General features: G+C 50.4%; 1 protein-coding gene across 4 annotated transcripts in view; it reads left to right on the top strand.

Moving 5' to 3' along the window:
• Positions 1-27706, top strand: part of FARP1 (FERM, ARH/RhoGEF and pleckstrin domain protein 1) — a 286456-nt gene that overhangs the window by 218548 nt on the left and 40202 nt on the right. For all 4 annotated transcript variants that reach the window (XM_051850519.3, XM_051850517.3, XM_089303485.1 and 1 more), the window contains exons 6-13: positions 4082-4179; positions 11625-11739; positions 12538-12685; positions 15278-15373; positions 16785-16948; positions 17790-17858; positions 21302-21377; positions 22172-22460. In XM_051850519.3, coding sequence (XP_051706479.3) covers positions 4082-4179; positions 11625-11739; positions 12538-12685; positions 15278-15373; positions 16785-16948; positions 17790-17858; positions 21302-21377; positions 22172-22460 — 1055 coding nt within the window. The remainder of the gene's footprint in view (positions 1-4081; positions 4180-11624; positions 11740-12537; positions 12686-15277; positions 15374-16784; positions 16949-17789; positions 17859-21301; positions 21378-22171; positions 22461-27706) is intronic.

Raw genomic sequence — 27706 nt, 5'->3', positions numbered from 1 at the left:
TGAGCTCCTGACCCAGGCATTTGTCAGTGAATCGGTGAATCTCTCTTCATCTCTATTTCCCTCCTCCTCCTCAAATTAAAAAAAAAAAAAAAAAAAGGTGACCTTCAAGTTGAATACATTACAGTAGATCTGTTGGAAATAAGGCCTTGGATGAGCACCGCCCGTGATCCTGGCATTCCCTGAAAGGCAAGGCCCTTGGCTGGGGTCCTGCCACCGTCATTGCCACCAAGGAGAATGGACTCCATTCGGAGTCCTCGGTTTTCACTCTGTGTGCTGTTTTAATTTTATGTGGTGCCCGCTGAGTGAAAGTGTCTATGGATTTACTTGGAGTTGTTTCCGTTTATAGCACTACAAGGGTTGCTGTCTCCCAAGTCAGCATTGCAGCCAGTGTGCTCAACTTACAGATGGCGTCATTAAGAAAAGCCGATAGCATCCGTACCCAGGAAGGGATTTCTCACGTTACCAGGGCCCCAGAACAGGGAGAGTCCGCACAGTCTCCTTGCGGTTTGCAAAAAGGCTGTGCTCTCCCGATAAATGGGTGAGCTTTCAGAGCCTCAGGCCGTCTTGTGGTCCACATGAGGTCATCAACAGAGGGCCCTGGGGCCTGCTGGCTGCTGACCGTGACTTTGTCTCCAGATACTTCACTGTGAATGCAGAACCCTGTGTGTGAACTGGTAAATGGTGAAATATGCAGAACCCGATGTTCTCCAGTGGTTTTACTTTACTTTTTTATTTAAAAGGCAGAGATACAGACAGATAGAGAGGGGTCATCTTTGTGCAAATTCACAACTCAAACGCCCACAACTGCCAAGGCTGAGCTCGGCCAAAGCCAGGAGGCTGGATGGCAACCGAGGTCTCCCATGTGGATGGCAGTGACCCAACCCCTTGAGCCATCAGCTGCTGCCTCCCAGGAATCAGAAACAGAGATGGGACTCAAACCCAGACACTTGGACATGGGATGCAGGCATCTTAACCATTGTCCCAAAGGCTACCATCAACATGGACTGCCTTTAATGTATGGCCCTCCCATTTATTTGAAAAATTAGCCACATAGATTAGAGTGAAAACTTGTAGCTCTACGAAGTGTAGAGCTAATTCAGAAAGGTCTTTGATACTACTGCTTCCCATATGAGCCTGTATGTTGACGTTCAGACTATGTTCATTGCTTTTCTTCCTTTCAACTGTCCAGGGCAGGGAAGGAGAGACAGAGCAAGGGCAGGACAGGAATAAACATTAGGGGAGCTGGATAAAGGTCAGCTGTTGTCAACCGATGGATCTGCAGGATTTGGGTTTTTCATTGTTGGTGTTGCTGCTTTTGTCTTTTTGCTGGTTACACATTTGTCGCTGTGGTTTCTTAGTTCTTCATAATGGACCCTCCTAAACAACATTAAAGGGTTGCATTATTCTTTAATTGAAAATTGGTGCTGACATTTATTGAATATTTTTGTTCTGATCGTTCCAGTCTGTGGTAAGCACAGACATTTCTATAAAGATTAAATGGGGGGCGGGGGGAGGCGCGGCACTGTGGCTTAGCAGGTAAAGCCGCCACCTGCAGTGCCGGCATCCCATATAGGCAACAGTTCAAGAGCCAGCTGCTCCACTTCCTATCCAGCTCTCTGCTGTGGCCTGGGAAAGCGGAAGAAGATGGCCCAAGCCCCTGGGCCCGTGCACCTGTATGGGAGACTGAGAAGAAGCTCCTGGCTCCTGGCTTCAGATCAATACAGCTCTGGCCATTGCAGCCAACTGGGGAGTGAACCAGCAGATGGAAGACCTGTGTGTGTGTGTGTGTGTGTGTGTGTGTGTAACTCTGACTTTCAAATAAATAAATCTTAAAAAGATTAAATGGGATAATAACATAGAAAAAAGCATGACCAGAACAGGAACACTTGTTAAAGGCCTTTTTGAAAAATAAACCCTTTATCCTTATAAAGGCCGAATCTTTCTACACCATGGAGTGGGAATAGCCGCATGAATAACAGTACAAAAGCAGAAGTGCTGTGTCCCTGTTGCCCATGAACTTGCTGTGATGCTGCCCCTTCTGGCTTCTCCGCCTGTGCGCATGCGCACTCGCATCCCATCCGACTCACTGGCTACACTCTAACCTCCGTTTGCTGTTACTGATCCCTGCCTGTTGGCAAGTCAGGTGCCTTCTGGGCCTAGAGTTCACGTCTGGTATTTATGTTCCCGTGGCCTCTTGTTATCCAGCCTGGTCCCTCGTTGTCGTCCTTGTTGAAGATCCATCTTACGAAGTATTCTACCCGCTGAGGTGGTCTGGTCACCTCTGTGAGGTTCTGTTCTGCCAGGGTCCCCGTCCTTTGTATGTCCTAAGCCCTGGAAACTCATCCTAAAGGCTTGGCGTGGGTACAGTGGAGCAGGGTGCTGGGGTCCCCCAGGGATCCTGTGTGCTTCCCCCGGCGTGGATCTTGATAAGACTGTTCGTTGGCTTATGGGGGCGACACTCCGGTCTTTCCATGAGGAGTAAAGTTGTGTAACTTTGGCCCAGTGCCAATGCCCAACTTCCCAAATGGCTTTTACACCAATTGGCACTCCTCGCCAGAATCGGTGATTCTGTAGCGGCTGTGGAGCAAGGATTTTCTGATTCACGCCTCCTCTGTTTGACATTGACCTCTCGTGCAAAGTGACACCTGGCCTCCCCCGCTTGGGCTGTCTGTCTGTCTGTCCTGGTGTCCTTCCCGCGCCAGCCGCAGGGTGCGTGCTCTGTTCTTCGATTGCCAGTTGTTGGGCACAGAGTCCCTTTAATAGCTCGTCTCCAACGGCGACACATTCCACTCTGCCGCGTTCCCTTTGGTTAAGGATCCTTGTGAGCTCATGAATTTTCATTCACTCAATGCGCTTTGCTTCACTTGATCATTCTTAGCGACCTTGGAGTTGTGGCCCCTTCACGACGCGTCTTGTGATGCAAGCCGCCTCCTCCTGGCATAACTAGAGGCCCAGGCTGCCCTCATCCCCTGTTCCCTGGAAGCTGCACTCCCCAAGGACCTGCTTGTGGGTCCCCCAATAGGGTAACTGTGCTGAGGGTTGCTCTGGGGAGACACTGCTTCTAGCAGGTGGGCAAACATAGTCAGTGCCCCGCTGTGTGTTCATGTTAGGATTGTCTAGTACATTCTAACATCATATAGTCCTTATTCAATTTCTTTGATATCATAATTATCTCTTTTAAACAGAATTGTTGACTTAACAGTGTAAAGAAGAGATTTTTTAAAAAAGATTTATTTATTTGAAAGGCAGAGTTAGAGGAAGAGACAGAGAGCAAACAGGAGAGATCTTCCACCTACTGGTTTACTCCCAAAATGGCTGCAGTGGCTGGGCGAGGCCATGTCAAAGCCAGGAACCTAGAACTCCATCTGGACTTCCCACAGGAGTAGCAAGGGCCCAAGGACTTGGGCCATCTTCTACTGCTTTCCCAAGACATAGCAGAGAGCTGGTTAGGAAATGGAGCAGCCAGAACTTGAACTGGCACTCATATTGGGATGCTGACATCCCAAGAGACAGCTCCACCCACTGCACCACAATGCCAGACCCAAGAAAAGAATTTTAAAATAGCTTCAGTTGAGTTTTACATTCCTGGTAACTAAGGCTTATGGAAGTGGCTAAGGGAACGTCACGACACCAACAAGATGGGCTCATCTTTCCAATTCTATTGGCAAGGTTCTCACTAACCATGATCAACTGCTATTATTGTGTGTGCCATAAAATCATTTTCAGGGATGTTAGGCAGATCCTGTGAAGAAATTCACAATGTTTTCTAGATCCTGCAAAAATATATAGGGTGATTATAATTGTACAGTTGTATGGCTCTTTCCATATAAAATGAGATGCCACACTCATTAAGTGCAGAGATGGCAGCTTGTGTCAATGGGGTCTTTGCTTTTTTTTTTGGAGGAAGATATTGTCCCTGAGCAAGGCAGCAGGAGTGCCTCCCAGACTCTGCAGACTTGCCTGTTATTTGGCTTCATGTAGCTTTGTTGAGTGCCTCACAGCATGGAAAGGTTGCCAAGAGGGGCCCTGATGCCGCCGCCTTGTTCTCTTTGTGTGACGCCACCTCTCTTGATCTTCGCAGGTACCTGTTTGCTCTGCAGGTGAAGCAGGACTTGGCTCAAGGCAGGTTGACGTGTAACGACACCAGCGCCGCTCTCCTGATCTCACACATCGTCCAGTGTAAGTCCTGGAGACTTCCTCTGCACAACACGTTGAGAGTATCATAATGGTCTCATTGATGGAGGGGTCACATTTTCCAGGAAAGCAGTAACAATGTCTGGGCTGTTTTTGCTGGTAGCATGAACCCCATGTGTGGACGAGAAAAGGTTATTCCTGACTTAGTCTCATATGCGTGTCTCCAAGCATTAACCTGTGAATTCCTCGAGTTGGTGTGTTTTGTCTGCTTTTTTTTTTCTAAGTACTCGTACGTAATTGATCTTTTAGTTTTCTCAAAGGAGAAGCTTGGATGGACAGTGGGCAAGTAGATGAAACCTTTTCGTCTTGTTCGTGGATTAGATATTCATCACTGAAGGTGGCACATTAGCCTAAGACAGAACACTACCACAGAGTTCACTTTTCTAGAGTGCTTTGCCTCAAAAGTTGAGTGAAGCAAGTCACGTGAAGCTAAACTGAACCCTAGGATGTTTAAAAACTCGGTATTTTGACTTGTCTTAATCTAGAAAAAGAATAAACTAGATTGTGTTCATTGCAGGGCTTACCGATGACCCACTTGGGCACGTTTTTCCTCTTGATAAAGGCAGAAATTACTGGAAATGAAAACTATACATTGTTTCAGAAAGTAGGCCTGTAGACCAAGGTCCACATGTATAAAGAAGCACTGTTACTAAAAAAATTGTGCTATCACATCAGCTCTTTAATTTCCATTATACACAGAGCAGCTCCATGTAACCAGCCCCATCTATTCTGATAACTGTCCAGTAAACAAGATTTCTGAAAGTTTGTAGGGAGTGTCACTCCTAGTGGTCCACACGTGGCCTTAGTCTGAAACAATGAGGTAACTATCAACAGTGCTCATCATCTTAGTTTTTATATGAGCATATTGAATGTCTACTAGGCTTGCCAAATAGCTGCTTTCTTATCAGTTAGCAAGCATAACATGAGAAAAATAAAGAAAATGGGTATTCCTTTATTATGCCAGAGCTATGTGTTACCTCATTTAATTCTTAAAACACCCCCCCTCCCCCATCCCCATGCCAAAGTCAGGGTCTGCCAGTATCCTCATTTTACAAATGGACGGAACTTCGGCACAGAAGTTACATTGCTTTTGCCTTTCTTGTGTGTGTTCTTTGAAGTGGTGAGGTGGGGGACCATGCAGGCCAGGGGAGGCACTGGGCAGGCAGACCTCATTGCTGTGAGTTCACGGATGACCCTAGCAGTTGGCCAACCCTCCCTCCTTCGTATCTTTTGGAATCCATAACGGACTCTTTTTCATAAGGCTTTGGAAATTGAATGATAGCATTCAATAATAAATACCCATTTAGCTTATGAGATGTTGAATAAACATTTCTTTCTTTAATCTCACTGCAGCCATCCCTTTCTGGTCAATGTAGAAAGTTGTTTGTTTTTTAAGATTTATGTATTTATTTGAAAGGCAGAGTGACAGAGGGAGAGACAGAGATTGTCCATGCACTGATTCACTTCCCCAGTAGCTTCAGTGCTGCGCCTCGGCCAGGCAGAAGCAGGAGTCACTAGCTCCTTCTGGGTCTCCACAGGGGTGTCAGGGACCCAGGTACCTACGCGGTCATCTGCCGCCTTGCCTGGTGCATCAGTGGAGCTGGATCAGAACCGTAGCAAGGGCCGGCGCTGTGGCATAGTACGTTAAGTCTCCGCCTGCAGTGCCAGCATCCCATCTGGGCGCCCGTTTGCACTTCTGATCCAGCTCCCTCCTATGGCCTGGGAAAGCAGTGGAAGATGGCCCAAGTCCTTGGGTCCCTGTATTCACGTGGGAGACCTGGAATAAGCTCCTGGCCATTTGAGGAATGAATCAGAAGATGGAAGACCTCTCCTGCCCCTTCCCCTCTCCCTCCCCTCTCCCTCCCCTCTCCCTCCCCTCTCCCTCCCCTCTCCCTCCCCTCTCCCTCCCCTCTCCTTCCCCTCTCCTTCCCCTCTCCTTCTCCCCTCCCTCCCCTCTCCTTCTCCCCTCCATCCCCCTCACTCTCCTTTTCCCCCTCCTCCTCCTCCTCTCTGCCTCTCTGTAACTCTGCCTTTCAAATAAATCTTTAAAAAAGAAGTGAAGTGCCCTTAAGGCATGCGCATCTGGCTGAAAAGCCCATGAGACTATTTCAGGCATGGAAAGCCAAGACACTCTGCGGGGGGGAAAAAAAAACCTACATGAAAGATCTCCGCGAGTGAGATCCCAGTGGAAAGAACGGGTCATCAAAGAAGGAGGTACCTTTCTCTGAAGGGAGGAGAGAACTTCCACTTTGACCATGGCCTTGTCTATATATGATCAGAGTCGGTGAACTCAGGGGGCTTCCATAGCCTTGGCAGCTCATGACAAGAGCCTAGGGTGATTACTGATGCCATAAACAAGAGTGTCAATTTGTTAAGTCAACAACAGGCATCACTGTGCACTTACTCCTCATGTAGGATCTTTGTCCTTAGTGTGCTGTACATTGAGATTTAATGCTATAACTAGTACTCAAACAGTATTTTTCACTTTATGTTTCTGTGTGGGTGCAAACTGTTGAAATATTTACTTAATGTATGCTAAACTGATCTTCTGTATATAAAGAGAGAATCGAAAATGAATCTTGATGTGGAAGGAAGGGGAGATGGAGTGGGAAAGGGGAGGGTTGCGGGTGGGAGGGACATTATGGGGGGGAAGCCAATGTAATCCATAAGCTGTACTTTGGAAATTTATATTCATTAAATAAAAGTTAAAAAAAAGAAAAAGAAGTGAGGCAGCTAGGACTAGAACTGGCACTCCCACATAGGAGACTGGCATTGCAGGCAGCGGCTCAACCTGCTGCACCACAACACCAGTCCCACAATGTAGGATTGTTAAAGGAAGCGTCCTGAATGGAGTAGTAGCTTCACAAACCTTCTGTGACCCTGGGCGCTGTGTCAGCAGAGGACAGTCTCACCAGCGGCTCCCGATGCCAGATAGTATCGCACTGGTTTCCTCGAGTTGGAGACAGAGAGAGCTTCCATCCACTAGTTCATTCCCCAAAAGGCCACAAAGGCCAGAGCTGGGCCAATCCGAAGCCGGGAACCAGGAACTTCTTCCTGGTCTCCCACATGGGTGCAGGGGTCCAAGCACTTGGGCCATCTTGGGCTGCTTCCCCAGGATCATTAGCAGGGAGCTGGATCAGAAGTGGAGCAGGCAGGACTTGAACCAGCACCCATATGGGATGCGGGCATCACAGGCAGTTCCTTTACTCGCTATGCCACAGTGCCAGCCCCAAGTTTCTTTGTTTTTCAGGCTTGTTGTACCAAGAAAGTAGATTTTATGTGTTCTCACCACGAAAAAAAGATACATGAGGCAATGGATATGTTAATAGCTCAATTTACTCATCCCAGGATGTGTACATATTTCAAAACATGTTGTAGTATTTTAACAATAATATGGAAATTTATATTCATTAAATAAAAGTTAAAAAAAGAAAAAAACAATAAATATGTACAGTTTTTATTTTGCCAATTTAAAAGGAATATAATTTGAAAACCAATTCTGTTAACGATAGTGACTCCCACTCGCCTACCTGGGAAGTGACATCCAGGAAACCTTATCTCTGTCAGATGCCTCCCTCTCCCCAGACACCAGCAAGTGGCTCAAAGTCCCCCCAGAGTCTTGAGTTCCAGCTTACCAGTTAGATGCCTGCACCCCACGTCGAAGTACCTGAGTTTGACTCCCGGCTCCATCTCCTAACTCCAGCTTCCTGCTGATGAACACCCTAGAGACAGTGGTGATGGCTCAGGTTTTCAGGTTCCTGGGACCTGCATGGGAGACCAGGATGGAGTTCCTGGCCCCCAGTTCTGCCCCCACCTCACCATCGCCAACCTCAGCCATTACAGGATTTGGGGAGTGAGCCAGCATGGAAGCACTCTCGCTCTCTGTAGCTCTCTCTGCCCCTTAGAAATAAATCAATCTGTAAATAAAAAATAAACTAATGAGTTCTCCAAAAGATGGGTGTACAGCTCCTGCTGTTTTCATAGCATTTCACATATAATCAGGAGATGTATAATATTTTAATAATCTTCTGCTGTTTGCAAAGCCCCGGTTCTACACAGGCACTCTTGGGGGCAGGGGGTGGGTCTGCTGGTTAGGCTGCTGCTTAGGACACCAGCATTCCATATTGGAGCACCTGGGTTTGAGTCCCGACTCCACTCCTGCTTCCGGCTTCCTGCTAGTGCACCCCTTGATAAGCAGCAGGTGATGGCTCAAGTCCTTGGGTCACTTCCACCCATGTGGGAGACCTTCAGCCTGGTCTTCTGTGGCCATTGAAGCATTTGGGGAGTGAACCAGTGGGTGAGAGCTTTCTCTGCTTTTAAAATTAATTTTTTAATTACAAATACAACCACCGCTGGAGTCGCGTGGAGATGAGCAGGGCCATGTGTCTGCAGGTTGTGTCTGAGTGCCCTGTGAGGATTATTCTTCACAGTGCATGTTTGTCAGAGTCCAAGCCCTGGAGATGGTCCATTCTTTTATTGGCACGGCAGGATTTGGGGTTTTCTTGGTCATTCCTATTTTTGGCTGCCAGTCAACTGCCAAGGAGGGCAGTGGATACATGAGCTGATACGACATCTGACATAAAACATTAAAAGATATTAAGGCATATCTTGAAAATGTGTTGATTCTCAAACTCTCAAAACACAAGGAGGAGCCTACCTCTGGATTTCCAAGGAGAGTACAAGGGGAAAAATGGGTTTTATGGACATCCGTTGCCATTGCCTTTGAGGACTGGGGAAAGTCACACGGCTCAGAAGAGACAGGAATGAGCTGTGTTGACCCTGATGCCAAAGGAAAAATGGCATGCTGAGCTCTTTAATGTGGAGTTATGGAGGGGAGTGTATTATAAGACCCTGGGGCATCAAGAAGCCCAAATGTAAAGCTCACAGGAAATTGAGGATTTAGTTGGTTTCTCCATTTGCAGTCATCCCTCGTTCTCAGATTGTGTGTCCTGTGCTTCGAATGGGACGTGGCTGCCAAACTCATGCATGTCTTAGGTTGACGGCGCTGAGAGGGTGTTGATGGGACCGGCACGGTGTTTAGCGGTAAGCCTGCTGGGAGCCAGGCCGTCAGGCGTGTGCCCCAGGAAGGTGACCCTCAGGAGAGGGCTGGTTACAGAAGCCAGGTTGGACCCTGAGTCTCTTGTGCGTGCTGCTTCCTGTCTCGCCAGGGGATTGTTCCCCACCGCCTCCCCCGCAACAACACCCTCCGTCATTGCCATCCTGGGGCCTTACCAGACACTCAAACCAATTGGGATCCTGGATCTTGGGCTGTGAACCTCCAAAACAGCAGACTAAAATAAAGGTCATATGTAACTTCTCTCAGGTATTCTGCGATCATGATGAAAAGCTGTCAAGTATACTATATTTGCAGATTTGATAATATGGCTGTGCCCAAAGTGCTATCTGTGCACATGCCCAGATGGCAAAACATTCAAGTCGCACTATGCACAGCCCCAGTTGATGTCAGTTAGCGTGCTCTGCCTTCTTATTTCCGCTCTCAAACTGCTAACAAGTGTCCTTTTCATGGTCTATTTACTGCCACACGTTTCAATCTTTTGTGCTTATTGTTGGTGATTTCACTGTTGAAACGCCCCCCGAGCACAGGGCAGAAGTACTGTGTACAGTCCCTCAGCGTAGTGCTGGGTGCCCTATGGCGTAAATACGTGTTTAATCAGCTTCTTCAAGCGTGAGTGCTGCTTGTTAGCCATGCGTTCAATGTGAATGAATGAGCAGTGTACACTAAATCAATGCCTTTCAACAGAAAAACTCATGAAACAGGTCAGTTGACCAAAATAGTTCAAGAATTTAACAGGAACCTAAACCTATATTTTCCCTGGGAACCATGGTTTAATCTCCCTAATTCATTGTTCCCAGTGACCTTGTACGTGATAACTTTCTCAAGTAAAGAGAAGCAACCCTACCTTCTTGAGACAAGATGAATGGAATTACAGAAAAGTGAGGACGCCGATGTCTAGACAACCAGTAGTGATGTCAGCGTGGCCAGGGACAGCCCCACGCTGCCGTGTTCTGTGATGGGATGGTGGCAGGGGGAGGTGAGCGTAGTCTAGAAAAGGCATTTAGAAAATAGTGTTACTGGTGTGTCATAGCAAGAGGAAGCTAGTGAGTGAGTCTCTCAGCTGCCCAGTGGTTGCCAGGTGCACCGGACGGTGTTACGCAAAACACCTGTCCCCCAGGGGGTGATCTAGGGGACTGTCGGCCCTATCGTGCTTGATTACTGAGGTGCTGCCCAAAGGCTGACCGACTGCTTACTGTGACAGAGTGAAAGGCAGGTTTCATAGCAACCATTCGCTTGCCGTTCTTCAAAACAGCTGGCTGTGGCCATCAGGCTACTCTTAATTGCGCTTGTTAAACAGCATGGATGACCAGGAAAAGGTGTCCTGCTCCGATGTCTTCCAGTTGGCCTAAACTGGGCTTGAGCCAGGGCTGTTACGCTAAGGTACAATTACAATTTTAAATCTCTGCCCTTTGTGGGGCTGCATTGTGGCATAACATGTAAAGCCACCACCTGCAGTGCCAGCATCCCATATGGGTGCCAATTTGAGTCCCAGCTGCTCTACTTCTGATCCAGCTCCCTGCTAGTGGCCTGGGAAAAGCAGTAAAAGACGGCCTAAGTGTTCTGGCCCTTACCACCCACATGGGAGACCCAGAGGAAGCTCTTGGCTCCAGGCTTCAGCCTGACCCAGTCTGGCTGTTGAAGCCATCTGGCTAGTGAACAGTGTGTGGAAGATCTCCCCTCCCCCTCCCCCTTCAACTCTTCCAAAATAAATAAATCTTAAAAAAAAAAAAAAACCTGCACTTTAAATTTTCACATTATAATCACCATTTGACTTTGCTGTGATCACGTGAAAAAAAAACATTTATTGTAGATAAATTTATAAGACAGTGTGGCCCATTATTTCTGACAACAGGACTCCAAGGAGGTTAAGAAACTCTTGAATTATTTTCTAAAAGCACTAAACTATCTGCCTTTATACCTGTCTGCAGTCCTCTGTCTTCATGATAAAGCATGTGGGTTTGCACTAGCAATTGTTGTATGTGCGATTCAGAATTTGGTTGTAGAGTTCTGGAATCCCAGGGCCTGTTTATAGGCCAGGGGGTGAGGTCATCCGAGTCTACGGAGCTCACTGCTGAGAAAGGAACGGTGGGGAAGAAATGGGAAGTGGGAATGTGGGTGGCTGAAGACAGACGGGTCTCAGGTTCCTTTCCAACGCTGAGAGATGGGAGGGGTGGGAAGGTCTTCCTACGCCGCCTTCAGGACAGCGAGAAGACATCCAGCCCCTAGGATGTTCTAGAACCTCCAGCTGGGCTCTGTTGTCCACTGGCTTCCGGCTTCCGGTTTACTAGCTGTGAAATAAACACAGTATGACACCCTAATCCTTTGTGGCCTGTTTCTCTCTCTTTCTTTTTAGCCGAGATTGGGGATTTTGATGAAGCATTGGACAGAGAGCATTTAGCAAAAAATAAGTACATACCTCAGCAAGACGCGCTAGAAGATAAAATTGTGGAATTTCACCATAACCACATGTAAGTTTCACGCACGGCTTTGTATTTCCTTGGAGCTGCTTCTCTCTGCTTCCCAACACGCACAGGTACATGCACAAAGAGAAGAAAATACAGATGCTCACAGGGCACTGTGTCCCTCCCGGAGCCTCAGAAATGCAGGGCACCCACTCAGGAGTGGGGCTCGAGGCCCTGGCTTGCCTCCCCGTGAGACCAGAGGAGGCATCCCATGCTTGGGTATAGAAGACTGAGTGTGACACCAAGGGGCCGTCAGGTCACTGTCGCAACAGGAAATTGAGAGAGGCCCAGGAGACGTCAGGCACAGAGGCTGTTGCGAAACTCTAGAACCTTTGTGACATCTCCATCTTTGGTTTGTTATTTTTGACCAACAAAGCATTTTTAGAGGATTCTCTGTGCTTTTCAGTGTTGCCTTAAAGCAGGCATTGAGCCTGGTGACAACAGGAATGAGATTGCCTTGAACTTTGCTTTGCAACGCTCGACTATTGTAAGTGACTAAAAATCAGTTTTAACACAGTGGTGTTTTGCTTCTGTGTGACCTTCAAGGACACTGAGTTTCCAAACAGCTGGCGCAGTGCAAGCTGGACTTTCACTGTGTTGTGTTACATGAGCGATAGAGCTTTTGTCCTAGCTGCTGGATTTGGGGTTACAATGCACAGGAGGTTGGGTGTCATTTGGTCGGATGGCCCCGCTGTCTGTGATGAAGTGCCTTTTAATCTCCCAAGAGAAACTGTTTAATCTCAAATTAATAGACACAAGGAATGCTCACCTCCTCGCCTTTCTCTGTCACTTTTGTTTTATCAGTGGACAAACCCCAGCAGAATCAGATTTCCAACTCCTGGAGATTGCCCGGCGGCTAGAGATGTATGGAATCCGCTTGCACCCAGCCAAGGACAGGGAAGGCACCAAGATCAACTTGGCCGTGGCCAACACGGGCATTCTGGTGTTTCAGGTGAGAGCGTTGGGAGCCCATCTGGTGCCGTGCTGATGGGAGGGGTTGGCCCTTCACCTCCGGTTCACATCGGGTGGGCCCAGGTAGCACCTCTGCTGGTGACCATTGGCTGCACAAGGAAAAGCTGACCTCAGCTTGGGTTTTTTTGTTTTTGAGGCTTTCAGCTTCCAGATTCTGTCTCATCTACCTTTGCCCTACTTGGGGAATCCATGTTAGAAATTTTTGGTTCATTGGCTTTGCTAGGGTCACAGAAACCTGTATCGCTCAGTGGACCTATGCTTAGGAAACAGTGGAAGCAAGATTTCATATCCCAGAGAAACACCTTTTCACCCTTGTGGACGAAATTTTACAGCAATGCAGTTTTTTCTTTCTTCTTTTTTTTTTTTTTAATTTGTAATCTGATTTTGGTTGAGCCAGCTTATTTGGGACTTCAGTTATCCCTAACTTAAAAAGGCAAGCGCACTGTGTGTACTTTCAATATCAAGCAGTTCTATAAACTCACGGGAGTGATGTCCTTGCCTTTAGTGATTCTTCAGCAGAACAAACCACGCTTGGGTCCTTGCTGTGCTTCGCTGAAGGACGCAGTTGTACTCCAGCGTGTGTGTTCTCTTGCTCACCCTGCTGTGGGACCATTCTCTTAATCAATGATTCTTTTTCTTTTCTTCTTAAAGATTTATTTATTTAATTGAAGAGCAGAGTGACAGAAAGACAGAGATATCCTCCGTCCTCTGTTTCATTGACCAAATGGCCACACTGGCCAAGGTTGGACCAGGCCAAAGCCAGGAACTCCCTCCAGGTCTCCCGTGTGGGCAGCAGGAGCCCAAGCACTTGGGCCATCTTCCACTGCTTTCCCAGGTGCATTAGCAGGGATGGGACCTGGAAAAATGGAGCAACCAGGGCCCAAGCTGCCGGCGTCACAATTGGTGGCTTAACCCGCTGCGCCACCATGCTGGCCCCGGGCAGGTATTACTGATGCACAGTAAAGGATACGTACTTCAGGTGTGCGGGTTGGTAAGCCCTGACTGGGTAGGTCCTGTGAAGCTGTCAGCAGAATCAGAATAGTGAACCTCTAAGGGTTGTTCAAAAAGTCCTTAGGAAAATGGAGTTAAAAGGTAAATTCGTTTGGTGCAGAAAAAAATGTCTGGAAACCTCTGCATCAGTTTTTCAGAATATCCATTTTCCAAGCCCTCGTGGCAGACTCCTCGCCTGCGTGGGAAGTGTGGGTAACCTGCGCTGCACTTCTGGTGGGTGCCTCAGTCCCACCTTCAGCTCCCGTAAGCAAAGCATCTGGCTTTCTCGTGGATCAGGGGCCGGCGTCCCACTGTGGGGAGCTGGACCCTGCGCCTGACCCAAAGCCCTGTGTGAGCTCACCGGCTTTGCATAGACTCCCCATCTGTCTCCCAGGAGTCCCGGCTTGTGCGAGCCCCGTGTTGGACACGTGGTCGCGGAGCCACACCCTGAAGGGAGCATGGTGGGTTTCACGTTGGGAAGTAGGGAATAAGTGATGCATGGAGCGTGTGACTGCCACCACCCCTTCCTGCCCTGATGACCAGTGAGTACCTGATGAGAAAAATGGCCAGAGAAGCAATGCCTGCAAAATTCAAAATCCCAACCCTTAAACATTTCGAAAAAGTCACACAGAGAGAAAAGGCGTGTCTCACAATGGAATTAACAGGCTCTGGTTGTGTTGGATGCGATCTAAACATCTTGGGTTGCCAGGTAACTTAATCCTGTGCAAAGCGCGTATCTTGGAATTGGTCATCTTCCCTGTGCCTAATTCCCTCATTCTTCCGATGTGGAATCACTGGGCCTGGGGTTGCAGGGGCTCAAGAGGGACCCTAATTTCAGTTGATTCACAACAGGTGGCAGTAGGTATCTGGCAGCTCCCCACTGTGGACTTGATGGAGACCAAGTCCTGCTTGGTCCCCAAAGACACTGGGGATACGTGAGTCCTGCCCAGAGACTGCGTGTGCTGACCTTGAAGACGTAGGACAGTCATGGCCTGCCAGCCTAGTCCTGGTGGTGCTGTAAACTTGGTGGACACAGGAGCCAGCCCAGTGTGGACCACTGTGGAGTAAGAGCAGCTGCTGGCTAGATGGGCATGTGCTTGGGGTCTCTTCCGGCCACATTCACAGTGATTTGGGGCCAGTTAAAATCGAAGTGTGTTGCAGTTTTCAAGTCTGTGAAATGAAGTTGTTGTTACTATTATTATTATTATCATTATCATCATCATCATCATCCTCCTCATCGTCTGCCTTGCTGGGTTTTATATGAGGTTTGAGAAAATACGGACGAGGCCAGAATCTGGCATTCCTAAGAGATGGCTGCTAATTTTTTATCTTTCTTTTCACTGTTGCCTTGGCCAGCTGTGCCATCCAGACAGACAGGCTTAGTTCGAGTGCCAGATCATGTAATGAGTGCCAGGTCGTACAAGTAGTGAGAAATAGTGATCCAGGAACGGGCATCGTCCAGTAGCCACAAGGTGGGGACTGCCCCGGCAGTCCTGCCTTGCGCTCGCACCAGCAAAGCCAGCCAAGCCCAGGCTGCCGACCCGGCGTCTCCTGGCTCACTGGCTGCTGCCTCTGTCCTTAGGGCTTCACAAAGATCAATGCCTTCAACTGGGCCAAGGTGCGCAAGCTGAGCTTCAAGAGGAAGCGCTTTCTCGTCAAGCTCCGCCCCGATGCCAATGTAAGTGACTGGGGGAGGGGAGCCCGCTGGATCATGGGAGGAGTGTGCCCTGCTAGCGGGTGACGTCTGCGCTCAGGAGGCCCACCTGAAGCTGGCCAGCTCCCAGCCCGGTGCTGTTGTGAAAAGGCACCCAGGAGTGGCTACAGGGACAGCTGTATCCAAGGGCTCAGTGACACCGCAGCTGTCATGCGTGGTAGACACTGAGAGGGTGAAGAGCACGCGCAGCTGTGTGCCTGGGGAGAGGGTCATTGCCCTGTAGGCAGCCCCGGCCCCCCGCAGATCACCCGAGCTGTGCTGTTGCTGGTGTGTCTGACCCTTGGCCCAAACTGGTGACCCCACTCAGCTTCCTGTCATATTCCAAGCGTGCACCTGTCCACCTGACGTGCCAGCGTCTGCACCCCACAGCTCCTAGGGAGCTCCTCCCCATGGCTGGCCAACCAGGGTCTCCACTTGCTGCAGAACCCGTAAGAGCATCAGTGCTGTCCTCACCAGGGGGAGGGGCAGAGCAGCAGCCTGTGCACCTGCCGGCAGTGGCCATTAGGAGGTGCATGGCAGCTGTGTTCCCCCGTGCCTGCCCCAGCCAGTACTCAGCCCTCTTCCCCAGGGAAATAAAAGTTGGCAGGTGGTAGTCCCAGGGGGACTGGGAAGCAGACACCCATGATAGTGATTTCTAAAAGATAGATTTTGAGTTCCAAAAAACCTAACTTACAAATGAAGAATTACAGCTCAACTTTGTTTGCCAAGTTGGGGCTGCCCAGGACCGTGAGTTTCCCCAAAATAGAGCTGCTGGGAACACACAGGGCTGCGGTAGACTTGTTTGTCTAATCTGGCCACTAAAACTGGGAGTACTGAGTGTGGGAGCAGAAAATCGCCATATCCCCTTTCCAGCGTCCAAGGCCTGCTCAGCGCAGGAAAGCAGTTTCATTTCCTGTCGAGGGAGCTGGAGGGGCCTCCTGGCCACCTGGGCCCTGGGCTCTTTCATCAGGAGGCGACTTAAGACGAAAGGGAACCCCACAGGGAAGGAAGCAGACAGGTGAACTGTGTCCAGTGACTTACGGAGGCCCACAACAAGTGTTAACCCTGGGAGTTTGCCTCCGATGGGAAGTGCAAGCCCAGGAAAAACCCTTGCTTATGAATTCTGTCAAAGAAACCGTGTCACTTCCGCCAGCTCTGTCCTGCCGTGTTCTGTTGGAGCCTCAAAGGAGTGTTGCCGGGAAGGAAAATACTGACGGGGGTCGACATCTTGCCCTTAGGAACGAGTGTATTTCGCTAGGTCTTGGAGTTTAATGTCTCGTTATAATAGAACGCGCAGTTGAGGTCGCGTTGGAGAAGCATCTTCCGTGCCCCTCCGACATTCTCACAGAGGTCTGTGAGCAACGGGCCAGCCCCGAGCTGTGTCTCATCCTTGCAGAGCTCCTACCAGGACACCTTGGAATTCCTGATGGCCAGTCGGGATTTCTGCAAGTCCTTCTGGAAGATCTGCGTGGAACACCACGCCTTCTTCAGACTCTTTGAGGAGCCCAAACCAAAGCCAAAGGCTGTGCTGTTCAGCCGCGGGTCGTCGTTTCGGTTCAGGTGAGACGGGCGCTTCCCGCCTGGGTGTTGGCCCTGTGGGTCTTGTTCCCGAGCTGCTGCTCGCCCTGCTGCCCGTCACGGCTGCGGTGCTGCCCAGCAAGTGCGTGAGGTGAGTGCTTGTGGTCTCCAGGAGCTGTGGCTGATTTGGCATTCCTTGGGGTCCCAGCGGCCTGCTGGTGTCACCTGTTGGACGCTGTTGAATGTTCGAGAGCAACTGGGCAGTCTGACCGGCCACAGCAGCCCTCTAGCACACCTGTCTAATTCAGAAAGCTCTGCCTTTCCTCATGGAAGCATCTGATCATCACTTGGTTTCGCTTCACAGAATGATACGTAGTGGTGCCCATCGCTGGTCCACTTTTCCATTCATTTCTTCGACAAATATTCGACTGTCTACTGTGTGTCCAATACCATCTCAGCTGGTGAGGGGCTAACGGTGAACCAAATCACCGTACATGCCTTCAGGAATGGGCAGACTCGTGGAATGGCTGATTGATAACTAAACCCACAAGTATTAAGTGGGTTCAGTTACTGACTGCTTTTTTTTCTGTATTTACAAGAGTACTTCAACACCTGCTTGGAAAAACAAAATTGAAAGATTATTTTGGTCCAAAAAATTTTGAAATCCATGCAGTTTTTTCATAATATGCATTTTCCATGAATTTGTCAAAGACTACACTTACAGGGAAAATGTCAGGAGACCGAATGGACAGGAACCCCCGGCTGTCTTAGCCTTTATTCCCAGCTGCCACAGAAGGGGGTGAGGGTCGCACGCTCGGGTTCTGTGTTTAAATGAGGTTGCCTCTCTGTCTTTTCCCCTTGTCTTTCCTGGCGTTTGTTCTAGTGGCCGGACCCAGAAGCAGGTGCTCGACTATGTCAAAGAAGGAGGCCACAAGAAAGTCCAGTTTGAGAGGTAAGGGCAGCCTCGAGACGAGCTCCTGTTTGAGAACACGCATGCTTGTCAGGTAACAGCATCTTGCCGCCAGCTGTTTCTCCACGAAGGCCCTGGGTCACCTGAGCCATGAATTTCTGTCTCACTGTCGACCTGAGCAGGTTTATGTTAGAATTATCTAAAGGCAGAGTGACAAAGAGGGAGATTTTCCGTCTGCTGGTCACTTTCCAGATGCCTGCAGTAGGCACCACTGGGTCAGGCGAAGCCAGGAGCCAGGAACTGTATCCAGGTCTGTCCTGTGGGTGGCAGGAGCCCAGGTAACTTGGGCCATCACCTGCTGCTTCCCAGGGCGAACAGGAGCAGGAAGCTGGATAAGAAGTGAGGTGGCACTGGATCCCAGGCACTGTGACACGGGATGCAGGTGTCCCGAGCGGCAGCTTAACCTGCCGTGCCATGACACCCACCCCAATTCTGTAAACTTTGAATTAAGTGAAGTGTGGATGAGATGAAGCGGGATATATCACTATTACTATTATTGCTGTTTTTGCAAAGGCTCTTAGCCCTTCCCAAGGGCTTGGCACACCTTAGCCCGTGGAGTCAACTCCAGATCAGCTCTGGGAACTCAGTGTCCGTTGATTTCCTTGGTGAAGGTGGAGACCCCGAATCTCTACGAGGCGAAGGAGGCAGCCCAGGGGTCTCAGCTGTGCGTGCCCTGGCTGGGTGGCGTCAGAGCCTCGTGTGCCTTGGCACAGCTGTGCCGCCTGCAGGGAACTCAAGTGGGACAAGGCGTAAGAAGTAACGTGATGAACCGCAGCGCTATTTAGTGCGTTTGGGTTTTTTATAACTCTTTTTCCACTTCGCTTTCACGCATTTACAAATTATGATAAAGTACAGAGAAGACAGCCGAGGTGAGCACGCCGAACTGACGAACCAAATCCAAAACATCCTCACATCAAACATTTTAGATTAGGGATACTCAACTGGTAAAGCTCATGTAGATTCCCACATCAAAGAAACAAACAAAAATCCCCTGTCTGAAGCCCTCTGGTCCCAGGCATTTCCGGAAAAGGGGCCTCTGCCTGCACTTAGAATTAAGGGCTGTTGGCCGGTGCCGTGGCTCACTAGGCTAATCCTCCACCTTGCGGCACCAGCACACCGGGTTCTAGTCCCGGTCGGGGCTCCGTTGCCCCTCTTCCAGGCCAGCTCTCTGCTGTGGCCAGGGAGTGCAGTGGAGGATGGCCCAAGTGCTTGGGCCCTGCACCCGCATGGGAGACCAGGAGAAGCACCTGGCTCCTGCCATAGGATCGGCGCAGTGCGCCAGCCACAGAGCACCGGCCGCGGCGGCCACTGGAGGGTGAACCAACGGCAAAAAGGAAGACCTTTCTCTCTCTCTCTCTCTCTCACTCTCTCACTCTCTCACTCTCTCACTCTCTCACTCTCCACTCTGCCTGTCAAAAAAATTTAAAAGAATTAAGGGCTGTGAACTGCTTTGACATGTCTGCTCCTAGGACTGCTTGCTCAGCTCTTGTTCCAGATGTGCCCCAACCCTCCTGGACCAACAGCTGGAGTCACTCCCCTCCTCCCCCCGCAGGGGCAGCCGCCTGGTTTATGCCCCTTCTCCTATCCGTATTTCTGCCTCCAAAGCGGATAGGAGGCTCGCTCGGGGTGTGAGCTTTCGCACCGGTAGGAGTATTGTCTTCCTGTGCAGGATTCTGCACCTTGCTTTTCATCCCTCCCCTGCTCCTGAGATGTGCTGTAAGTGCCTTGCTATGGTTCTAGAAAGAGTTTACACTGTTTTTGATCTCATTCCCTCAGGAGAGACTCGTAGGATGTTTCAGGGTTTTGTTTTGCTTGTGCTGAGACAGATGGGCCACTGGTGTGTAAGTCCCTTGATGCGAGTTGGGGGCTTCCAAGCCCCGTGTCCAGAAATGTAATCTTGGGCAGGATTTCTTTCCTTTCCCTCCCTCCCTCCCTTCTTTTTTTTTTTTTTTTTTTTTTTTTGTTTGTTTGTTTGTTTTGACATGCATGCACCTCTGAAACAATAAACCTCATAATTTTCTTGGATAATTCACAATTAATATTTTGAGAACCTGGGCCAGCATTGTGGCACAGTGGGTTAAGCTGCCTCCTGTAACACTGGCATCCCATACAGCTGCTGTTTCGAGCCCCAGCTGCTCCATTTCCAATCCAGCTCCCTGCTAATGTGCCTGGGGAAGCAGTGGAACAGGGCCCAGCACTTGGGCACCCGCACCTACGTGGGAGACCCAGATGGAGTTCCAGGCTCCTGGCTTCAGGCCGGCCCAGCCCTGAATGGCTGTTGTGGCCATTTGGGGAGGGAACCAGCAGATGGAAGACCTTGTTCTTGTGTTCCCTCTCCCTCTCTCTGTAACTCTGCCTTTCAAATAAATAAGTCTTGAAAAATAAAATATTTTGAGGCCCAAATAAAAAACAGCGGCCTCGTGTCTCCCGTCTGGTTGCCAGTGTGGATGCTCCAGGGTTTTCCGTGTTGATTGGAGTGTTGCGAGGAAATCCCGTACGCTGGGATTTCTCCTCTCTGCACTCTGTGGCTGTCTCCGACACCCGTTCGTTGGAGACGAGGGTGAGGCGGACTGAAGAAGGGAAGAGACAAGGTTGAGCCCCTTCCTTCCCCTGCAGCGTCTGTGTGCACTCTCAGAGCCGGACAGTCCCGGAGCCGTAGCAAGCACATTGAGAGAGTGATCCAGTGGTGGTAGTTGCCTCCATTACGGAACTGATCCAGAAAATAATTACCCAGAATACAGTGGTCGATGTTATATCATTAGGCCATGGCTTGCGCCTGGCCAGCCTCCTCCCTCCCCCCAAGACTTTCCCCGTCGCTAGCAAGCCCTGTGCCATTGCTGGTCCTCCATCAGCAGCCCCACGGTGGCAAGTGCTGAGAACTTCCTCAAGATTTCAGTACCATGGGGACCACGCACGGGTGACCGAGTCTGCTTCCCGCTCGTACTCATGAAAGCCACTCTGGATGTTTTCTGCAAGGAGGAAGGACCTGGCGCTTCAGACCAGGGAGCTTTGGTTTCACTTAAGGACACACTCGCAAAAACTCAGCTGGGCGCCAGCGCTGTGGCGCAGCTGCTCAGACCACTGCCTGCAGCGCCGTCATCCCATATGAGTGGGCCCTGTTTGAGTCCCAGCTGCTCCCCTTCCAATCTAGCTCCCTGCCAGCGCACCTGGGAAAGCTGCAGCGGCCGGGCCCCTGCACCCACATGGAAGACCCGGATGGAGTTCCAGGTGCCTGGCTTTGGCATGGCCCAGGCCAGCTGTTGCAGCCATTTGGGGAGTAAGCCAGCAGATGGAAGATCCCTCCCTCTGCACCCCTCATAACTCTGCCTTTCAAATAAATAAATTTAAAAGAAAAGGAAAAAAAAAAAAAAACAAAAAACCAACCCCTCCCCTAGTCTCATGCTGTCGTGTGTGATTTCTTCCAGAAAGCACAGCAAGATTCATTCCATCAGGAGCCTCGCCACGCAGCCTTCAGAAACCGACTCAGAGGTGCCAAAGCAGGTGCGTCCCGAGTGTGCCCTAGAACCCCGTTACGTTCCACACTTCCTCCTCCGAGCACTTGCCCATTCTACGTGGTTTGTCCTGGGGTTTCTTACAGGTGAGAGTCTGCCTGGGTCTGTGCCCTGGCACCAGCCAGAGACTCGAAGCCTTGGGCCTCCAGCCTGGGGGCAGCAGGCCCCGTGGTACAGCCTGTTTACCCCAGAGCGTCTGTGTGCTGAGCCACAGCGGCGGTGGCCCTGGTGGCCAGAACTCCGCACTGGGGGCCGGCCCACCGCCGCGAGCCAGCAGAGCTGGCTTGGGTGAAGAGGTGGGGACCCTTTTGTCAGCTCCTGCCTCGGCCTGGGGTCTCAGCTGCTGGCAGGTGTCCCACGGCTGTGCTCCAGGGCAGCCAAACAGGAGCCGGGCTGTTGTCACTCTTGCCTCTGCCTTCTTAAGAGGCGCAAACAGAGGTGGTTGTCATTTTTCTAAGGTCATGCCAAGGGGTCTCCTGGAGTCCACGATGGGTATTCCTTGTGTCCCTGCGAGCCCTTCCTTGGGAGTCCCGCTGTGGGCTGGAAGGGCCATCTTGTTCCATAGAAACCCAGTATGAGACGATAAGCCCCGAAGGAACCTTCTGGAACATGACAGAAGCCCTCTGATGAGTGCCTACCTGTGGTTCTAACCCGGGGTCCAGCAGCTGGCTCAGCTACTGCAAGCGTCAGGACCCACCGCGAGACTAGATGCTGCCGCCTCTCTGCTCCTCAGCCCTGGTGTAATGCCCCTTTCTCTCCATCCCTTGCCCACCCCACCCCCAGTCTCCGCAGAGCGCCAGCCTGACCTTCGGAGAAGGCGCCGACTCCCCCCGGGGCCAGAGCCGCCAGCAAGGGAAGGAACTGAAGGTCGCCGCCCCCTCCGCCGCCGCCCCCGCCCCCACGGAGGATCCACGGCCACAGCCGGGGCCGCAGGCGAGCCCCGCTCTGCAGAGGAGCCCTGCGGGTAACAGGCAGGCGGACGGAGCCAGCCCGGCGCCGCCGGAGGAAGAGGAGGAGGTCCTTAAGGATAGCACCCAGCAGAGTAAAGCCCAGCCCCCGCAGCCTTGCACAGGTCCAGCATTCCGGGCTGCGCGCGGCAGCAGTACTTCCATTCCTTTCATTGACTGCAGTGACGTAGATAGCGAGTACGACTTGCTCCGGGAGCAAGTGTCCCGCTCACGGTCCCAAACAAATGACAATTATGAGGGTGATGTGACCAGCGGGGTCTATCTGCTCTCCAGGGATGAGAGGCAGGGCGAGGCTAGGCGCAGGGCTTCCGCTCACTCTGCCCTGTCTTCCCGGCCCCCTTCTGGAGAATTCCTTGACTCCGCAGACATAACCTTTGACATGAGCGGGAGCGCTGGGCTCCCGAGGCATAGCTCCCTGATAGATGAAATGTTCAGGAGCTCAGGCGCTCACAGCCCCCTGGCCGCCCCCTTGTCTCCCAGCAGCAGTAGTTCAAGTCCAAACATGAGCTGGGACAGGACCGGGTCCCAAGGCTATGTTTCGGAAAACGGACATGACCAAAGAGAAGTGGTGGGAGAAGACACTCTCCCAGGCCAGGCTCCTTGTTACGAAGGCTCTTCCCCCATCTTGCAAAGGCCCTACCTACGGACCCTTCCCAGTCGGTACAATAAATCAGAGACAGATCCGCTCATCCTTAGCCAGCTAGCGGCGATGCCAGAGGCCGTGGGTAGCTTTGATGTCCACGATAAGGGTGGGCAGGCCAGAACGGCTGCCCCCAAAGGGGGGAAGCTGGCCAACGGCATGGAAGGCCAGCTGGCGCCCCTGCAGGTGACCGAGGGCTCCACCAGCAGTGGGACTGAATCCAGTGATTCGGACTCCGAAATGGTGAGCCCTTCGCGCCAGCCCCTCACCGTGGGCAACCCCGCAGTCCTGCGTTCCCCCGCCATGCTGCTGAGAAGTCAGGTGTCCCTGGGTGGCCCACGTTTGAGTGGAGAGACGGAGGAGGAGGAGGAGTGAGGAGGTCGCTGTTAGGGACCTGGGGTCCTAGGAGCCCAGGGTCGCGATGGAGGTGATCTCCGATGACTCCTTAATTTGTAGCCAGCATTTGATAGCGGGAGTTTTGGGCAGGCACGTGGCGGAATGGAATCTGCCTGGCTCCTAAAACCTTTAAGAACAACAGCCTTTCAAACAAGTGGCTTCCTGTCCGCGAAGGATGTATAGGTTAGCAGCAAGTCCTGATGATGAGTGATGACCTGGAGCCTGGCTGGCTGGCTGAAGTCTAGGAAGAAACCCTCTCTGATGAATCTGCTGATGTTGATAGTGATTGATAGTTTCCTGTGCATGTTCAGCTGTGGATGCAGCTCACCCTTCTGGGGTTGAGTTTGGGGACTGGGGTATCGTTGAGATCACAGGAGAGGCGTAGTCTTCCTTGTCCCCTGCTCTTCCAAAGGAGGAGTGCCTCTCTGTGCCTCATCAACTGAGGAACTGACAAAATTCAAGGCCAAGTGCGAGTTGGTTGCTAGCTTAGATGGTGTTGGTGAAATCTTCGTCAAGGATAGCAGCTGTCTTAAAGGGAACGCGCTGGGGTTCTTTGTTTTCCAGGCCTCCATTGAAATGCTCTAAAGGTCGGTCAGACCCTTGTGAATTGCGATTTGCTCGACATTGCCTGTTTGCTCCGGGATTGTAGTAGGGGAACAGATTGTTGGGTTTTGAGAAATCCTCTTGCTGCCTCTCAGAACCTGTTGGTAAATCACAGAAATGCCGTTGCGTGGTGATGAAGGGAAGAGCCGTGCCGCAGACAGGCTCTGTTGTCACCAGCAGGTTGGCCCATGAGCTCAGACCTCCCTGCCTTTGAGTCATGTCCAGCTCGGAGGAGGAGCGCCTCCCAGGGGCGTTGGCCACAGTCGGTGTTTGCGCACGTTCTGGCCAAGAGCGTTCTCTGTCCAGAGCAATGATGCTTGAATGATTCCCTGAGCAGGAATACAGCAGGGGGGAAGGACAACAGGTTTGACTTCTGTTTAAGTCTTGCCCTTCTGTCGGTCGCCTTTACCCAGCATTCCTGCGTGGTGTTTCTGTCTTGGCTGCGTATTAAAATCACCTGAGATTTCAAAAATGAAGCCTAGAGATTCTTCTCTCATGGGTCTGGGGTCCAGCTCGCCCCTTCCCCCAGCCTGCTCTGCCAGCCAGCCAGGTCACTTCTCAACCAGACCTCACTGCCTTCTGGAATCTGATGGAATACATAGAAAGGGGTAGCTAAATCGGGGGCTTGCATGTGGAGTCAGTGCAGCGTTGCACATGAAATATTTCTTCTTGATGCCTATCATTTGTAATGTTCAGTCTTTGGTACTTTTTTAAAAGATAAGTTGTAGAATAAAATTTTTAACGATAGTAAATCCTTGATGTCCTGCCAGGCCAGTGGCCTCACTCTGCTCATCCTGTGACTTGATGGCCAGGGAAGAGCCAGGGCTGCTAGGCAGCGGAACAGAAGTCAGCAGCAGGTGCATCACAGGTGGGGGCGTCGACCCACCTTGTGGTCCACGGATAATTACCTGCCCGTGTGAATGTCGAGTAGTTGATTTTAACGATTCTGAAGACTTACTCCATTTTTATATAAACTTTTCAATTTTCCTAATCATTTGATTCAGTGCATGATGGGTGAATCAAATTGATTAATGGATAGTCTGAAAGTTGCTCCTTGAATTAGTCTGTTCATGTCTTGCTTTAGATTGATATATGCAGCAGAATTTTAACAGTAGAGGTCCTCTAAGCAAATCTTCGTTTGATGGATGTGAAACCTTGTTCTGATCAAGTGACCTCACATAGTTCTACCGCCACTGCATGACAAAGCTGAAACTGTAACTCAGCTGCCGGAGTTCAGCTTCTCCTTCTGTGTGACATGTTGGTACAGTCAAACCTTGCTAAGTCAGTATGTTAATTTTGGACAGTCTTGTATGGGTTGATAATTCAAATCTAATGTGAAGATTAGGGGTCCTGTAGATTCAGTAGGTTGGGAAGATCTACTACTTTTTATATTGTGGGGATTTTACAGTTACAACTTGTTTGTTGCGTATTCTATTTGGAACTTAGAAAACGGGAGTTACGCAGAGTCAAGTTTGGAGTTCTGTGGTTTCTCTGTGAAGGTGGTTTGTGCCAGTGAATTTGCCTTTTACCTCTAATCATACCGCAGTCTAATAATGGAATTTGAATGAACAATATTGTGTTAACTTATGCAGCCTGTGTGAATCATTAAATGTGCCACTCCAAAGCAAAACATAATCCAGTCATTGTTTTGTTTTGCTTTTCCTGCAAGGTGATTTTATCTCAAGTGGTTTAAAAGCTCTTAGTTGATCAGCGATGGAGTGATCGGTTCTGTGTGGACAAAGTTCTACGCTTGGGGAGTTGTGCGTTGAGTTTCCCTTCTCAGCAGCTCAGTTTCTGCTTGTTGGCCTGTGTGTGAAAGCAGCGATCCTGGCATCATGAATGGTTTGTAGGGGAGCTTGTCCTATACTCACAGCCTGGAACTCTGGGTGGGAAAGAGAATATAGGTGTCCTGTGAGCCTGGTGGAACAAATTTGCTCAAAGCACGTGGTCTCCCTTTGTCACTGTGCGGTGCTCAGGAAAAGCCAGCAGCCTCTGCCATTGCACCTGCAGGCTGCGACTTGGGGGAGTCCCCGGCCCCCAAGTCTTCACCTGGCCTGCAGAGGTCCCCCCAGTGCCTTAAGAAGGGCCCACATGCCCAGGACTAAGAGCAGAGGAAGCTCAGGTGGGGTTGCCTAGGTAGCAGAGATTAGAGGCTTGAGAATTCACTCCCATTTCCAGAAGGGTTTCCTAAGACCTGCCAATAGGGCTTCCCAGACAATAGCTGGTGCGTGGGTCTTTAGACCCTGGCCGTTCTGTGCTGCCCTGCGAAATGATATCTCAAGGCCACGGGTGGAAGACAAACCCTAAACAGAAACCCAAGCCTACAGCCGCTCTCGGCTACTCCCGTGAAGCCTTGCGTTAATATCTCTTGTTGGATATTATTTCGAAATGCGTAAGGCCTTTTTGTGGTTGCTTTTGCTGTTGCTTGTTAAGGGCAAAATAAAAATGCAAGAAATTCTTTCAGCGTGAAGAAACGCATTCTAATGAGTTCCAGAACTGAACATGAATTGCCTCAGCTCCTCTAGCAGCCATCTGTGTGCCATTGACAATATTTTATTAGACAGGCATTTAATTAGAGGAAGTCTGGGAGCCAGCCCCTTCCCCACATGTGTGATTCATTTTGGGGAATTTCTCACAGATTCAGCTCCCCAGATTGGGCTGCCGCGTGGCCCGCACTTAAAATGTGAATAATTCTGATTCCATTCTTAAGGCCGTCTTTGAAGAATCAAAAGCAATCAGTGCTTAAAGAGCAAGGCCTCCAAACTGAAAATGCCCCATGAAGCTCTCGAAGTTTCCACCGAGTGTGCAGAATGAATCCAGCGTGTTCCGAGTGCGCATGGCGCATTAGACCTGGGACCTTTTGGATTGTGTTGTGAAGCAACCTCTAAAGGGGGAAGCAATTATTATTATTATTTTTTTTTTTTTGACAGGCAGCGTTAGACAGTGAGAGAGAGAGGCAGAGAGAAAGGTCTTCCTTCCAAATGGCTGCTACGGCCGGCGCGCTGCGCCGATGTGAAGCCAGGAGCCAGGTGCCTCCTCCTGGTCTCCCATGTGGGTGCAGGACCCAAGCACTTGGGCCCTCAAAGGAGGAAGCAATTTAAACGTTGATAAAATGGTTGCCAGTGTGCACATAGATTCCCCTTTCCTGTGTATCATCAGTGAGCTCATGTTTTTACAGTTTTTTTTTTATACATATGTATACTTAAAACAGAATGATGTATTGCAACCCAGAATGGGTTTGGTGAGCAATAGCCCTGAGTAGGTACGTAGGTGAAGAAATTCCTTCAGCGTGAAGAAATGCATCCTAATGAGTTGCTTAGCCCAAAACTAAGAAACCTGGCACGCCCTTAGCCAGCAGGTTAAAATGATTGATGGGCTTCTGTCTCCATCACTTCACTTGGCCTGGCTTTTATTCCAAGGAGCCGGAAGTTTAAGAGCTGTTCGAGTTGATTCCCAAGGACGTGTCTTTATCAGGGACCTTCCTAGTGCACATGCGTCCTCCTCTGACCGTGCCCTTAGTTACTCTAGGGCAGGCCAAGCGCCCGTCCCACGGTGTGAGCCCAGGCCGACACTGCTCATTCTTGCAAGTCAAACTGCAAAAGAGTCTGTCTAGGCAATGCCTATGCATAGAGCACGTTTCTCTGAACCTTCAAGAGGGGACGGCTTCAAAATAATCCATTGCTGGGAACTCTGCTGAGTTTTAGATTCAGC

The sequence above is a fragment of the Oryctolagus cuniculus genome, chromosome 9 (assembly GCF_051225735.1).
Source record: "Oryctolagus cuniculus isolate XC-2025 breed Fujian yellow rabbit chromosome 9, ASM5122573v1, whole genome shotgun sequence".
In the NCBI taxonomy this organism is placed as follows: Eukaryota; Metazoa; Chordata; class Mammalia; order Lagomorpha; family Leporidae; genus Oryctolagus; species Oryctolagus cuniculus.
The sequence above is the reverse complement of the archived record's forward strand: the minus strand, read 5'-3'. Positions and strand labels throughout refer to the sequence as shown.